The 13,855-nt window shown below is 48.6% G+C and overlaps 1 protein-coding gene across 4 annotated transcripts in view; it reads left to right on the forward strand.

The window, feature by feature from the left end:
* ATP8A1 (ATPase phospholipid transporting 8A1) overlaps positions 1–13,855 on the forward strand; it is a 225,650-nt gene that overhangs the window by 141,217 nt on the left and 70,578 nt on the right. For all 4 annotated transcript variants that reach the window (XM_084797285.1, XM_084797286.1, XM_084797287.1 and 1 more), the window contains one exon: positions 5,043–5,107. In XM_084797285.1, the coding sequence (XP_084653411.1) occupies positions 5,043–5,107 (65 nt within the window). The remainder of the gene's footprint in view (positions 1–5,042; positions 5,108–13,855) is intronic.

Raw genomic sequence — 13,855 nt, forward strand, 5'->3', positions numbered from 1 at the left:
AACTTTACCATAAATGTATAGTAAATCTGTGTTGGGATTCTCTAGAGGAGCAGAGCTTGCAGAATTAATATATAATGTATATGTTCATTCTATATGTCTTGTATATTCCTTCTACAAGTTCCGTTCCTCTAGATACACAGATATAGCTAAATAGAGAGGATTTATCAGAATGGCTTACAGGCTGTGGCCCAGCTAGTCCAACATCGCTGTCTGTCTACCAATGGGAAGTCCACGAGTCCACAGCTGTTCAGTTCACAAGGCTGGATGTCTCAGCTGCTCTTCAGTCTGTGCCCGAACCCTGGAGGACTAGGCTCTAAGGCCACCGAAGCAGAGGACTTGCTAGCGAAGATGAGAGCAGGCAGGCAAAGGGAGAGCACGCTTCCTGTTCACATGTCCTTTATGTAGGCTGCCAGAAGACAGTGTGGCCCAGGCTGAAGCGGACCTGCCCACCTCCAAGGATCCCTATTAAAATTGGGTCTTCACACTTCAAATTGCTTAATTAAGAAATTACTCGCAGGTGTGCCAGCCACTTGGGTTTCAGTTAATTCCAGATGTAGTGATGTTGACAGCCAAGAACAGCCATCACAAAGTCCATGTAATGAATATATACTTTATTGATTGATTTTTTAAAATTATTTTTTAGGTTAGCATACAAGTAATGGGCTTCATTATGGCTTCTCATAACTGCATGCTGTCCTCAGCTGTCTCACCGCCATCTTGTGACTCCTGCCCTGTCTGTGCAGTGTCCCTCCTTTCCCCAGACAGTGTGTGCTTTGTGCTTTCTTATCACAAGGGTCTGTTCCTCTGTTTCCCCCTTTGCCAAGATGACTTCTCTTCTTCCCTTCTCATGACCTAATCTCTCTCTCTCTCCCTCCCTCCCTCCCTCCCCCCTTCCTCCCTGCCTCTCTCCCTCCTTCCCTACTCCTCTCTTCTCTCCTTCCCCACTCCTCTCTCATCAAGGTTTCTACATAGAAAAGAAAAACTATATAGTATTTACTTTTCTGAGTCTGGATTATTTTGCTTAACATAGTGATTTCTAGTTCCACACATTTTTCTTACAAACGTGACATTTAAAACTGTAAAGCCGTGACTATACTCAGAAAATGGCAGAGAGGCATCACCCACCCCAGCCAATGGCAGCAGGTCTCTAGTAATAGGTTCCAATTAAGAGCAAGAAGCAATTGGGGATAGAAGAAAACAAATATCTGTCATATGAGCTGAGGTCAGGGAAGCAGACAAATGGAGCTAGGAAATAGCAGGGCGTTTTAGAGAGCAATGGTTGCTAGTCTTTAAAAAACTGCCAAGGGGCTACAGAGATGCTTGCCCCACAAGAACCCACGTAAAACAGCGAGCTGTGATGGTGTGTGCTTGTAATCCCGGCAATAGGTAGGCAAAGAGAGACTCAAAGGCCAGCCAGCCTGGCCTCCTGGGTGAGCGCCAAGCCAGTGAGAGAAGGTAGGTGGCACTGAAGGAACGGAGTTTGTATTTGGTCTCTGGCCTCCATATGCATGTGTACACACACACACACACACACACACACACACACACACACACACGTCAAATGGGAAGCGATAGGGCATTGCACAGCGGGAAATCAGGAAGAGCTCGTGCAGGAGGAAGACTCAGGAAAGAGGAGTCTGGTATAGGTGACAAGACAGCAGGTGTCACCTGTCACAGAGAGAGAGCAGTGGGGGGGGGGGGCACAGACAATCTAGACAGGCTGGGGGTGCCAGGCCCTGAAAAACCTCTGGGTTTGCTACTCTTAGTACACAGGAAAGATACAGGATGGGACAACACAGGGTGGGACAACACAGGGTGGGACACCACAGGATGGGACACCACAGGGTGGGACACCACAGGATGGGACACCACAGGGTGGGACACCACAGGGTGGAATACAGGGCGGGACACCACAGGATGGGACACCACAGGATGGGACAACACAGGATGGGACAACACAGGATGGGACACCACAGGATGGGACAACACAGGATGGGACTCCACAGGATGGGACACCACAGGATGGGACAACACAGGATGGGATACAGGATGGGACAACACAGGATGGGACAACACAGGATGGGACACCACAGGATGGGACAACACAGGATGGGATACAGGATGGGATACAGGATGGGACAACACAGGATGGGACAACACAGGGTGGGACACCACAGGATGGGACACCACAGGATGGGACAACACAGGATGGGACACCACAGGATGGGACACCACAGGATGGGATACAGGGTGGGACACCACAGGATGGGACTCCACAGGGTGGGACACCACAGGATGGGACTCCACAGGGTGGGACACCACAGGATGGGATACAGGATGGGATACAGGATGGGACAACACAGGATGGGACAACACAGGATGGGACACCACAGGATGGGACACCACAGGATGGGATACAGGATGGGATACAGGATGGGACAACACAGGATGGGACAACACAGGGTGGGACACCACAGGATGGGACACCACAGGATGGGACAACACAGGATGGGACACCACAGGATGGGACACCACAGGATGGGATACAGGGTGGGACACCACAGGATGGGACTCCACAGGGTGGGACACCACAGGATGGGACTCCACAGGGTGGGACACCACAGGATGGGATACAGGATGGGACAACACAGGATGGGACAACACAGGATGGGACAACACAGGATGGGACAACACAGGATGGGACACCACAGGATGGGACAACACAGGATGGGACAACACAGGATGGGACACCACAGGATGGGATACAGGGTGGGACAACACAGGATGGGACAACACAGGATGGGACAACACAGGATGGGACACCACAGGATGGGATACAGGGTGGGACACCACAGGATGGGACTCCACAGGGTGGGACACCACAGGATGGGACTCCACAGGGTGGGACACCACAGGATGGGATACAGGATGGGACAACACAGGATGGGACACCACAGGATGGGACAACACAGGATGGGACACCACAGGATGGGACACCACAGGATGGGATACAGGGTGGGACACCACAGGATGGGACTCCACAGGGTGGGACACCACAGGATGGGACTCCACAGGGTGGGACACCACAGGATGGGATACAGGATGGGACAACACAGGATGGGACAACACAGGGTGGGACACCACAGGATGGGACACCACAGGGTGGGATACAGGATGAGACTCCACAGGGTGGGACCTGAGTGTTTCGTGGGCACAGTCTCTGAGTGCTAGATAGACATCAGTCTCAGTAAGGCAGCATAGAAACAGAGTGGCCAGTGGGAATGCTGCCCCATCAATGGGGGTCGGGGGAGGACACTGATGGTGGCCTTGACCAAACGGTAATGGGGAGGGGTGGCTGGCTTCAATTTTTTCTCTCCTTTTATTGAACACAGAATGTTTCCCCCATAATGTACCCTGATTACTTTTCCCTCTCCCTCTGTCCCTCCCACTTTCTTCCCACCGCCTCTCCTATCTGGATCTGCCCCTTTTCTGTCTCTCACTAGAAAACAAACAGGCTTCTACGGAATAATAATAATAATAAATAATATAATACGCTAAAATAAAAACTAAAACATCGAAATAAGACAAAACGAACAAAAACAAAAGAGCCCAAGAGACAGATACAGGCACATAGACCCAGAAACCTACTCATTCCCGCACTCAGGAATCCCATGAGAACATTAAACTACAAGTCGTGATAATATACACAAGGGACCTGTAGGGTAAAAAAAGTTGACAAACATGTTTTAAAGCTCTGACACGACATTGTGAGACAAGGAACCTCAAAGATGCCATGGGGTTCCTTTTCTGTCAGCCATCCTCTGCCGGGCGTGCAGCCGCCCTTAAGAGTAGGTCATTTCCCCAGTGAGACTCCCTTGAAGGAACCTAAATTTTCCCTTGCAGGTGGGTACCAATTGGAGCTGGCTTCTGGGTTGGGAACGAGGACACGTGTCCACCTCTCCTTTTATCTCTAGGACCTGTGCATGCTGCCTCAGTCCTTTTAAGTTCGTATGCAAGTGCATCCTGCTATTAAGAGGGCCTTGTTTCCTGCTGCCCTCCAGCCCCCTCTGACTCCTACACTGACTTTTCCTGCCTGCTCTTACCCAGGGTTCCCTGAGCCCAGAGGGGAGAAATGTGATGGAAACATCCCATTTTAGGGTTGAGTGTTCTAAGATCTCTCCGTTGTCTGCGCCAACATCTGGCTATGTGTTTTTCCCCATTGGCAACAGAAGGAAGCTTCTCCGATGATGGCTGAGCAAGGCCCTGAGGTTACAGAGGCAGTGAGTGTAAATGCCGCCATTTTGATTGTTTGTTAGCGTGAGATGAGTCAGGCGGGGTTGCCTGTGTTTTTTCAGCTGTGTCTGCTATATTAAGCCAACTTAAACTAGACGGACAAGGATTTAATACAGGAGTGACTTCGTCATAAAAGAAATACAACAAAGTAAGAGAAAGAAGGCAAGAAAATGATGCCATGACCATCCGGGACAAGGAGATGGCGGGGGCGACCAAGCGAGTCACCGGCCCTCCTGAACGCTTCTCTGCAGACATGCACCATGTGCCCAGCCATGCTTGGAAGCTTTCGGGGCGCGGAGATGCTAAACACAGTTGTTCCACATTGTTTGTTAAGACAGCTACAAATGATGTCTTTACCTCACACCATCCCTAACAGCCAGCAAGAGTGTTTCTTTTTTTTTTTTTTTTTTTTTTTTTTTTTTGGTCTTTTGAGACAGGGTTTCTCTGTGTAGCCTTGGCTGTCCTGGACTCGCTCTGTAGACCAGGCTGGCCTCAAACTCACAGCGATCCGCCTGCCTCTGCTGGTAGTGGTGGCACACGCCTAGGATTTGCTGAAGGAGGCAGAGGCAGGAGGATCACGAGTTCCAGGCCAGCCTGGGCTACACAGCAAGAGTGTTTCAATTTGAACTTCCTTTTAGTCTGGAAAACAGGCGACACCCCTTCCTCGATTTAAACCCTCTGTAGGTGTTCAAGCGTTGCCTTTGCTCTTCTAGAAGAAATAACACTCCCTGTTCCCCGTGTGTTCCTAGGACACTCCTGCAGACTTCTGAAGAGGAACATGGGCATGATCGTTATAAACGAAGGCTCCCTCGATGTGAGTGACTTCGCCTCCCCAAACCGTCTTCTGTTTTTATGTCAAATATCTGGGGAGGCACTTTTATTTGCTCGAGGTTAAAGGATACCCTTCTCACACCTTATTGCCGCGGTTCGGCTTTAACTATGTGTTCAGCTCTGAACAACGTTAGTGTAAACTGACTCACACTTTGCACGTGCGGCAGCCACTAGAAACTTCCTTGTGATTTCCTTAATGATGTGAGACGTGAGAGCGGCTTCACAGAAAGCTGTGGGTCGGTGGCTTGCTGACGGACTGCAGCTCGTTCTTACAGAATGCTGCATTCTGTGTATTAAGCCTTTCATGTCTGCATTAGCTTCCAATGTTAACGTATAGTTGTGTGTGTGTGTGTGTGTGTGTGTGTTTAAGAGTTTTCAAAAGCGATACTAAGCGATACAAAACAACTGTGCCGGCTACAAAAAGGCTCTTACTGTTTTATTTTTGTAGGTTCCCCCCCTTTTTTATAGCCTATTAGAATGAAATATTTAACAGATTAGTATGTAGGACAAATGACCTGTAAATACCTTAAAGTCAAGGTGGCTACTTGTAGTTGAAGGTGGAAGACAAAACAGGGGAGGTGATGATTTTACAGCTGACTAAAATAGTTATTATGACGCAAGAAACAGCAAAGCAAACCTGATAATTAGGGATTCGGGTGAGACTGCAAAGCTACGCGGTGTGTCGAGAGATGCTGAAGAGGCTGGGGACAATGTTTAGAGACAATGCGGGGCAGATAGTATTCGTAAGAATTATTTGATTGCAAATACTTTAATTACTCATAGTCAAACCTAATACTTTGTCTGGTGAAGCCTTCACACAACCCGTAACGGTGTGTGGTTTGCAGCAGTAGCATCATAGCTCTGCGTCTCCCACCCTTCAGCGCTCTTCCCACCTTCATCTGTATTAGCTCTGAGTTGCCAGAGCCAAGACAGGCGAGTCAGCCCTGACCTCTGAGATCTGGCACAAAAAGCCAAGTAAATGTCCACCAATGAGAGCATAAAACAGACATGCCGTGGGGCTCCTGTGACAGGAAAGGATGCTGACAGCTCATCTGGTGGAGGGAGTCGCTGAGTGAGGAAGGATATTTGATGCAGAAAGGTCTCGCGGGGAGGACCGAGCCACCCTTGGAGAGCAGGAAGGAGAACACAGAGCTGAAATGTGAGGTTACAGCCTGTTAAGGACTTTCATTGCAATAAGCATAAGCATTTGGTGTGGGCTCTTCATCCCAGGGAACCATCCAGGTGCCAGAAAGTGGGTCACCCGTGCCTGCATCTAAACTTACCTTACCACCTGTGCGCTTGTGCGCCTGTGCGCCTGTGCGCCTGTGAGCCTGTGAGCCTGTGCGCCTGTGAGCCTGTGCGCCTGCGCGCCTGTGAGCCTGTGAGCCTGTGCGCCTGTGCGCCTGCGCGCCTGTGAGCCTGTGCGCCTGTGCGCCTGTGCACCCAGAGAGCTGATCCGCAGCTGACACGTTTCTCCACGTACATACTCTAACTTTCACATTTCTTTGTTTATTTGATGTATGTGTACAAACATGCCCTGACACATATGTGGAGGTGAGAGGGTAACTTGCAGAAGTCAGGTCTATCCCTCTACCACATGGGCTTCAGGGGTGAAACTCAGGCCATCAGGCTTGGCGGCAAGCGTTCTGACCCGGAGAGCCTTCTCTCTAGTCCATACTCGGTACTGGTTTGTTTTGTTTTGTTTTGTTTAAGTGAGTTTTCTTGCTTTTGCAGAGAACTCAAATTCAGTTCCAATATGCACATGGAACCGCCCCTAACTCCAGTTCCAAAGGATCCAGTGTCTTACATACATGGAGGCAAAACACTTACGTGCATAAATAAATAAATCTAAAAACGAATTTTAAAAAATCATACCACAGTATGCACGCTGCTTTTTAATTTTAATGCATTGCTTGTTAGTTTGCTCTTTCTGCATGTGCTATTATCTTAGTCCATGTCTGTGTGTCTGCGTGATGCACACCATGAATCTACTTAGTTTTTGATAACTGCGGCATGGTCAAGGCTAGAGAGAAAGACAGCATTAGAGCTGGAAAGGCCAACTGTGGCCAACTGGGTCAGGGTAGCGAGCACGCCAGCACAGAAGGTGTTCCTCAATGTGTATACAAGGTACGTACCAGAGCGATGATGTGCAGGCGTGTCTGGAAAGGCAAGGAGGTACGGATGGCATGTGAAAGACATGTAAGGGGGAGGAAGTGGGGCCCCAGTGGCAAGGATGTGGTGTAGTAACAGCTCAGAAACTTGACCCTATGTTCCTTGGAAAGAAAGCCACCAAGAGTGGCCCCTAACAGGGCTGAGTGTACTCGCAGCTTGGAAACAGCAATGGGAGTGTTTCCCCTGCCTGCTAGAGTCTGTGCCTTTTCAGTTCCATGGGTCACACTGGTGAATGGTTTTTCTAACGCTGGGAGAATCCAAATGGTAGAACCTGTGGGGTTGAATGCAAAAAAACCAACAACAACAACAAAGTCGGCTTCGTTACTTGCATCTGGAGCCAGGCTTTTCCCTTCTGTAGCTTGTGCCAACGCACCGTCTTCGGTTTTATTCGGCTCCATCACTTCCACCCATTTCTTAGAGAAGCATTGCTCTAAGTGTTTTAGATATCAAGTGCTATAAATGACAAACGGGGCAAGTGAAATGTCAACACACAATGCCCCAGTTTGCTTTCTCTCAAGGTGACAAACGCTATGACCAGATGTCACCCTGCAAGGAAAGGGGACACAGCCCATCCTCAGCAACCCGAACCAAAACCCAGGGAAAGCCACCACTTATTAGCTTGTTCCTCACGGCTTGCCCAGCTGCGTTTAATATGCGGCTGAGGCCTGTGTGTTTAGGGGTGCCGCCACCAGCACATGGTGCACTGGGCCCGCCCACACAAGTTAGCAGTTAAGAAAGTGCCCCCACAGACAGAGCACAGGTTAATCGGGGTGGGAGGCAGTCCCACAGCCAAGAGCCCCTCTTCTCAGCCGTGTCTAGGTTTGTGTCTAATGGACGAAGCCAACCAGTACAGGCAGTCCTCATGTGTCGTTCAGACCGGCTTTGGTTTGTATTTTCAGATTTCTGAGGTGGTAGGTAACTCAAGTGGAGGGCCACCTCAAAGGTGCTTTCATTATGGATTTTTCCAAGAAAAAGAGAGAGAGGAGAGACTTCAGGAACACCCAGTTGCGCTGAAACCAGGGACTGCTCTGGCTTATCCCAACCAGTGCCCAGCCAATTACCTAACACCCAGTAAATACTGGATAAATACCTGAGCGCTGAGTCACCACATGCTATTAAGTTAAGGGCTTCCCTTTTCTAGTGCATCAGTTTTCAATTTGGCGTAATTCGTCCTATCTGGAGCCTCCTCATGAATTCAAGTAACTCATGGTAGGAGGCAGACACTGCGGCTCAGTGGATTAGCACTCATTTGCCAGCGCTCTGGACTGCCAGTCTCCCAAACAATGTCTAGGGAAGGTTTTTCTCCCTGGGAGCTTAAGCAGTGAGTTTACAAATCAGGCTGTCTGGGGTCAGACCTCCTGGGATGAACTCATTTGTTTCTCAGCAGGAGATGAAGCATCACTTTGCACAGTGCCTTCTGATCTGTCATAAAAACCAGAGGGGGCAGGGGTAGCGTAGGAGTGCAGGGGGGGTAGTGGGTAGGGTTGGGGGGGGGCGCTGTGAGCTCCAAGTTCAGGCAAATCTTGAGAGCTGCTAGAATGCCCTTAGGTAAATCATTATTTGTATTTCCCATTGCAGATCCGAAAGGAAAACAGCCTGTCTGTATTCAGACTGTACTGAGAGGTAGCAAGGAGGCACAGGGTGATCATTGCATGTGCACAAAGAACAATTACCAAGTAATAAACCTAAGAAATTACTGTCTCAGGACTTTTCTGTTTTGCATAATGAGCATTTTTATAAGAAGTGTATTGTTTTCCTTCAATATTTTTCATGAGGCAGTTAAGTTCTAGCTGTCAATCATCTTTCATTTGAGTCACATACACACACAAACACACACACACACACACACACACACACACACACACACGCACACACGCACTGTCTAAATTCTCTCCCGTGCTAATGTTAAAGTAGAGAAGATAAGTCTCATGTTAGAGTGTGATAAAGAATTATATTTTGAAGTTCAAAGAATTCACATAGAAAATGTCACCTTCCTACAGTTGGCGCAGTGGCACATGCCTGTAATCTCAGCGCTCAGGAGGCAGAGGCAGGAGGATGGCAAGTTTGAGGCTGGCCTGAGCTAGGGAAGGACGAACATCAGGGACAGCCATATGGAGGTTTACAGAAGCTTTGCTGCTCACACACGCCTCACACTTCACTGGGACACCCCTGGACCTCTCCTAGTCGGCTGAGTACAGCTGCAGCCTGCTCGGTGGCTGTCCAGTGCACTGACTGACTGGCCCACAGCGGGCTTCCTTCTCTAGGTCTGGGCCCTGGTCTGGTTTCTAACTGGTCTTTGCACTTGGGGACGTGTTTCCAACTTGATGAGCACAGTGGCGTAGTAAACATCATGGCCAGCCTGAAGTGGCCTTACGCTCAGCGCGCGCGCGCACACACACACACACACACACACACACACACACACACACACCCTGCCTATGTTGGGAGGACCTGTACCCCCTTTTAGCCAATGAGGTATCAGGTTATGTCGTTCATTTTACATTATGTTCATCATTGTGCTCAGGTGGACAACAAGTCATTTCTTATCGTAGCAAGCACACTGTTTCACTCATCACTACCTGCATATGTTTTCGTTGTTCAAACCATAACACTGTGTGCAGGGGACTCCTGTCACTTCTGCGGGATCCCAAGCATTGCTGTTCTACTCAGGAAAAAAAGAGCTGCAGCTTATAGTTATTAAATTCCTTCTATTTTGCACCAGGTGCTTGACTTGAGGACTGAACAACGAAATCCAGTTTTCACCTGAAAACCCTAGTAGGCAGATTCTCATAGGCCTTTCTTACAGCTGGGAACTCCAGAAAGGTAGACAGACAGGTAGGGGTCCCAGGGCCTTAGTTATTTGGCTCCAGAACATAACATCTGAGTATTTTTGTCCTTGCCTTCGGCTGCCACATTTGTGAGATAGAAGTCATAAGAATATCTCAGTCCTAGACATGCCATTATAAGGGTTAAGTGAAACAGTAGCCGTTAAGTGCTGAACACAGAGGCTAGCGTGTAGTTAGCGCTGACAGCAGTGGTGTGGGGGCCAGTGGTGGCTGGACACGGCCTCCACCTGCCGCAGCCTGGAGGCTCCTGAGACTCGCTCTGCTGCAAATGAGACTCCGGACATGCCACAGAGAAGAACTTCAGGAGGAGACAGTAAAGATGGAGCTGAGAGTTCAGATGAGATTTTAGTAGAAATTTAAGCGTTAGTTAATAGGAAGAGAGAGATTCACACCCAACCATTGGAGGTGGGGGGGAGTGGGGGGTAGGGGCCGGGGGGAGGGGGGGTCACAAGACAGTCACCCTTCAGCATCTTAGAAGTAACCATGAAACTATTGTGTTGGCTCTTGGATCTCAGAGTTGCTAGGACTTCCCCCCACCCCCGTTTTGCCCCGCCCCTGTCCCCGCCCCCTTTTGGTGTTTTCCAGACTTGGTTTCTCTGTGGAGCACTGGCTCTCCTGGAACTCACTGTACATCAGGCTGCCCTCAGACTCACAGAGATCCTCCTGCCTCTGCCTCCCGAGTGTTGAGATTAAAAGTGTGCGCTGCTACCACCCGGCACCTGCTTCTTTTTCATAAAGCAGATTCTATGGTTGCTCTAGGGTGCCTTGGATAGGGGTCGCAATCTGCAACGGTTAACCATGAGTCACAAGAGTTCCACAAGGGGGCGCAGTAAAACCCCTCCTGTTTTGTTTTGTTTTTTTGTTTGTTTGGTTGGTTGGTTTTTGTTGTTGTTGTTGTTGTTGTTTTAAGCTAGAAATGGCGTTTGTATGAGATTCCTAGTAAGTCTATTGTTGGTTTCCAGTTGGGAAAGGATGAAGCTGGTGGACTCTTGGGCATAAGCACAGTCCGTGCTACTTTAACATTCTTACTAGAAAGTAACTCTCCGTAAGGAATATCCCCTCTAGGCAGGCAGCTTTCACAGCCAGTGTTAACTGGACAGGAATGGTTTGTCTAGCTGGTGAGAGACTTCAGTCAGAGTCAAAGGTGAGGAGCATCTTCTCCTCCCACGTTCCCGGACTCTTTCCCTGGCTTTGCACCCTGCCTCGGTAAGCATTGCATAGATGCTAGGATCCCAGCCTTCACTGTTCCCATTGCTTTCAGCACTCTTACCCCCGGGAGAGGCGAGCTCCTTCCTCACTGCCGGCTTGCATGAGAGATAACTTTACACAGCTACCTCGCTCTGAAATTGTTTCCACTTCTCTATTTAATTGGAGAACGTGGCCCCAAATCAGCCATAAGTTTAATTATGGATTCCACTATCTCTCTCTGATACATTTTACGGAAAATTAATTGTTGGCCACGTTGGAGATTAAGTTAGCAAGCATTTTTTTTTTTAAATTTCCAACACCATGGTACAGAAATACCCTTCAAAGAGTTGCTGATTTTTTTTCTTCTAGCTGCAGTTGATTTTCTAACACTGTGTCAGGTTTTACTATAGCATATAGGACATTCAGGATCTAAATGCCGAAGTTGTCATCTGCACCCTTTTGAGCTCAACTTACATGTTTTATGCACACAAACCTCACTGTTTTGGGACCCAGCCATCAGTAAATGGCTTCTGAAAGAAATCCAGAATAAGCAAGTCATTGACTTGACTCCAGAAGAGAAAGGGGGAGGGGAGAGAAAATGCAAGCTACTTCAGGTTTGGTTTTGATACGTCCCTGGAGTCTAATACAATACATTTTGTATTGCTCAGAAAACTAGCTTAGACAGGTTTGAAACCGCAAAGCGCTCCTTTCCACTACCAGTGTTGGTGCTTTAATTCTGAATTTTCTTTTACCTTTAGCAAAGTTCTTGCAGTTTGAGTCGTGAAGTCCTTGTGTTGTTAAAGGTGTTGCTGTCCCCTACCTGGAGCCGAGATGCTCCCTTGTAATGCCCCACAGTCAGTCGGGACGTTGCTTTGACTCTGTAAGGCACACTGCTCACCCCCAGGAAGAAATGTAAGCATTACTAAAAAGTAAAAATTATGTTTGAACAAATCATCTATTTTCCATACCCCTAATTTGAGACCATATCTGCTGGCAGCCAGAGTATGTGGTTAAAACATCAAACACAGTGTTTGGTCTCGTAGAATTTAATATGTCCCCTTTTGTAAACACGACACAGTAAGAGCGGCTGGTGTGCAGAGCCCTGAGTGAAATTGTTCACAGATTTAGTGTCTCCGTTTCAAGAAATTCCTCTACCCTCAAATCTGAATTTCTTTACCTCATCCTGCCTAAACATCTGCACTTTTCCCTGAGACCTAGAATTACAGATAAGTGCTCTCTAACCAGGCTGCCCCCTTGCGCTTCTCCCCACATACTGTTGACGTTTCTGAGCTGCACGCTCACGCCTCGCCTGTTGCCCTCTCTCCATCCTTCCTACCCACACCGTTGGCAGGTCAGAGCATCATTAAAAACAACGGTCTGCGAGGCACTGACTGACTGAGATCTCAGGTGCACCTGGATCGTTCTGTGCTCCTGAGGGTTGGGCAGGGGCTCCTGGCTCACACCACGGATAGAGCCTTCCTTTGAGTGCGTTCACGTGCTAATGGTCACAGCATCCTCATTTCCCACTTCGCCACTCCCAAGTCCAGAGTGTGCTTTTATCTGAAGCTTTAAATAACTGTACCTTCTCTGGTGATGGCATGACTCAGTCACGGAATTCTGCGTCCTGAGAGGCATCGCCACATCTTCCAACTTGCTTAATTTGTTCTTTAACCCCACCCCCACCCCAGGGCCGCAGAGCAGCTAAAGGAGAATGTCCTTCTGGAAAACTCATGGAATTCAGTCTGGCCCCTATGAGAAGTTACTGAATGCGCCCAGACAATAGCAGGCAGTGCACATGTGGGCTGGCCCTAAAGAAGAACTGCAGATAATGAGTCTTCCATATCCCGCCATTTATTTATTAATTGAAATTATTAAGCAAATGGGTTCAGTATTCGTTTTCTCTGGGTCTGGGAAACAGTTTCTCATGGGCCTCAGATACTTGTCCAGACTTGGCAATTTACTTATTGCTTATTTCCAGCTAGCCCGTGGTATGTTCTGAGCAACGTTGTCCTGGCTGAATTGAAGGCAGTAGGAGAGACTGGATGTCTGCCGACCCAGTTCCTCCGAGAACGCTGCCCTTCGCGTTCGAATCACAGCCACCACTGGGGAATGTTTAATACCAACCTCAAAATAAGTGTTTAGGAGGCTCTCAGTGGTGGTTTAAAGTAATTACCGTGAAGGCTTTGGTAAAAAGCCTTTATCCACAAAACTATTTAAATTATATAATTTCGTCCCCATCTCCTTCTCCCTTCCTTTGCCTGGGTTGATCATTCTTTTCCGCATACCCCGACCCCAAAACACCGGCTGGCTGCTCGCTCGACACCCCTCACTTCCACACCCCTCGCGTCCGTCTCTTCTCGACCCCAAGTGAGACTGGATGCTCACAGGGAATTATTTCCCTCATGGAACCGATCATAATCCCAAATCTCAACCCTCTACTGAGAGACAAAGAGCAATTTACCCAGCATTCCACCTTCCTCCTTTTACCTGCTTCCATTTTGTGACCGCCGACCCTCCTCAGGTGG

The sequence above is a fragment of the Acomys minous genome, assembly GCF_964271855.1.
Source record: "Acomys minous genome assembly, chromosome: 10".
Classification (NCBI taxonomy): Eukaryota; Metazoa; Chordata; class Mammalia; order Rodentia; family Muridae; genus Acomys; species Acomys minous.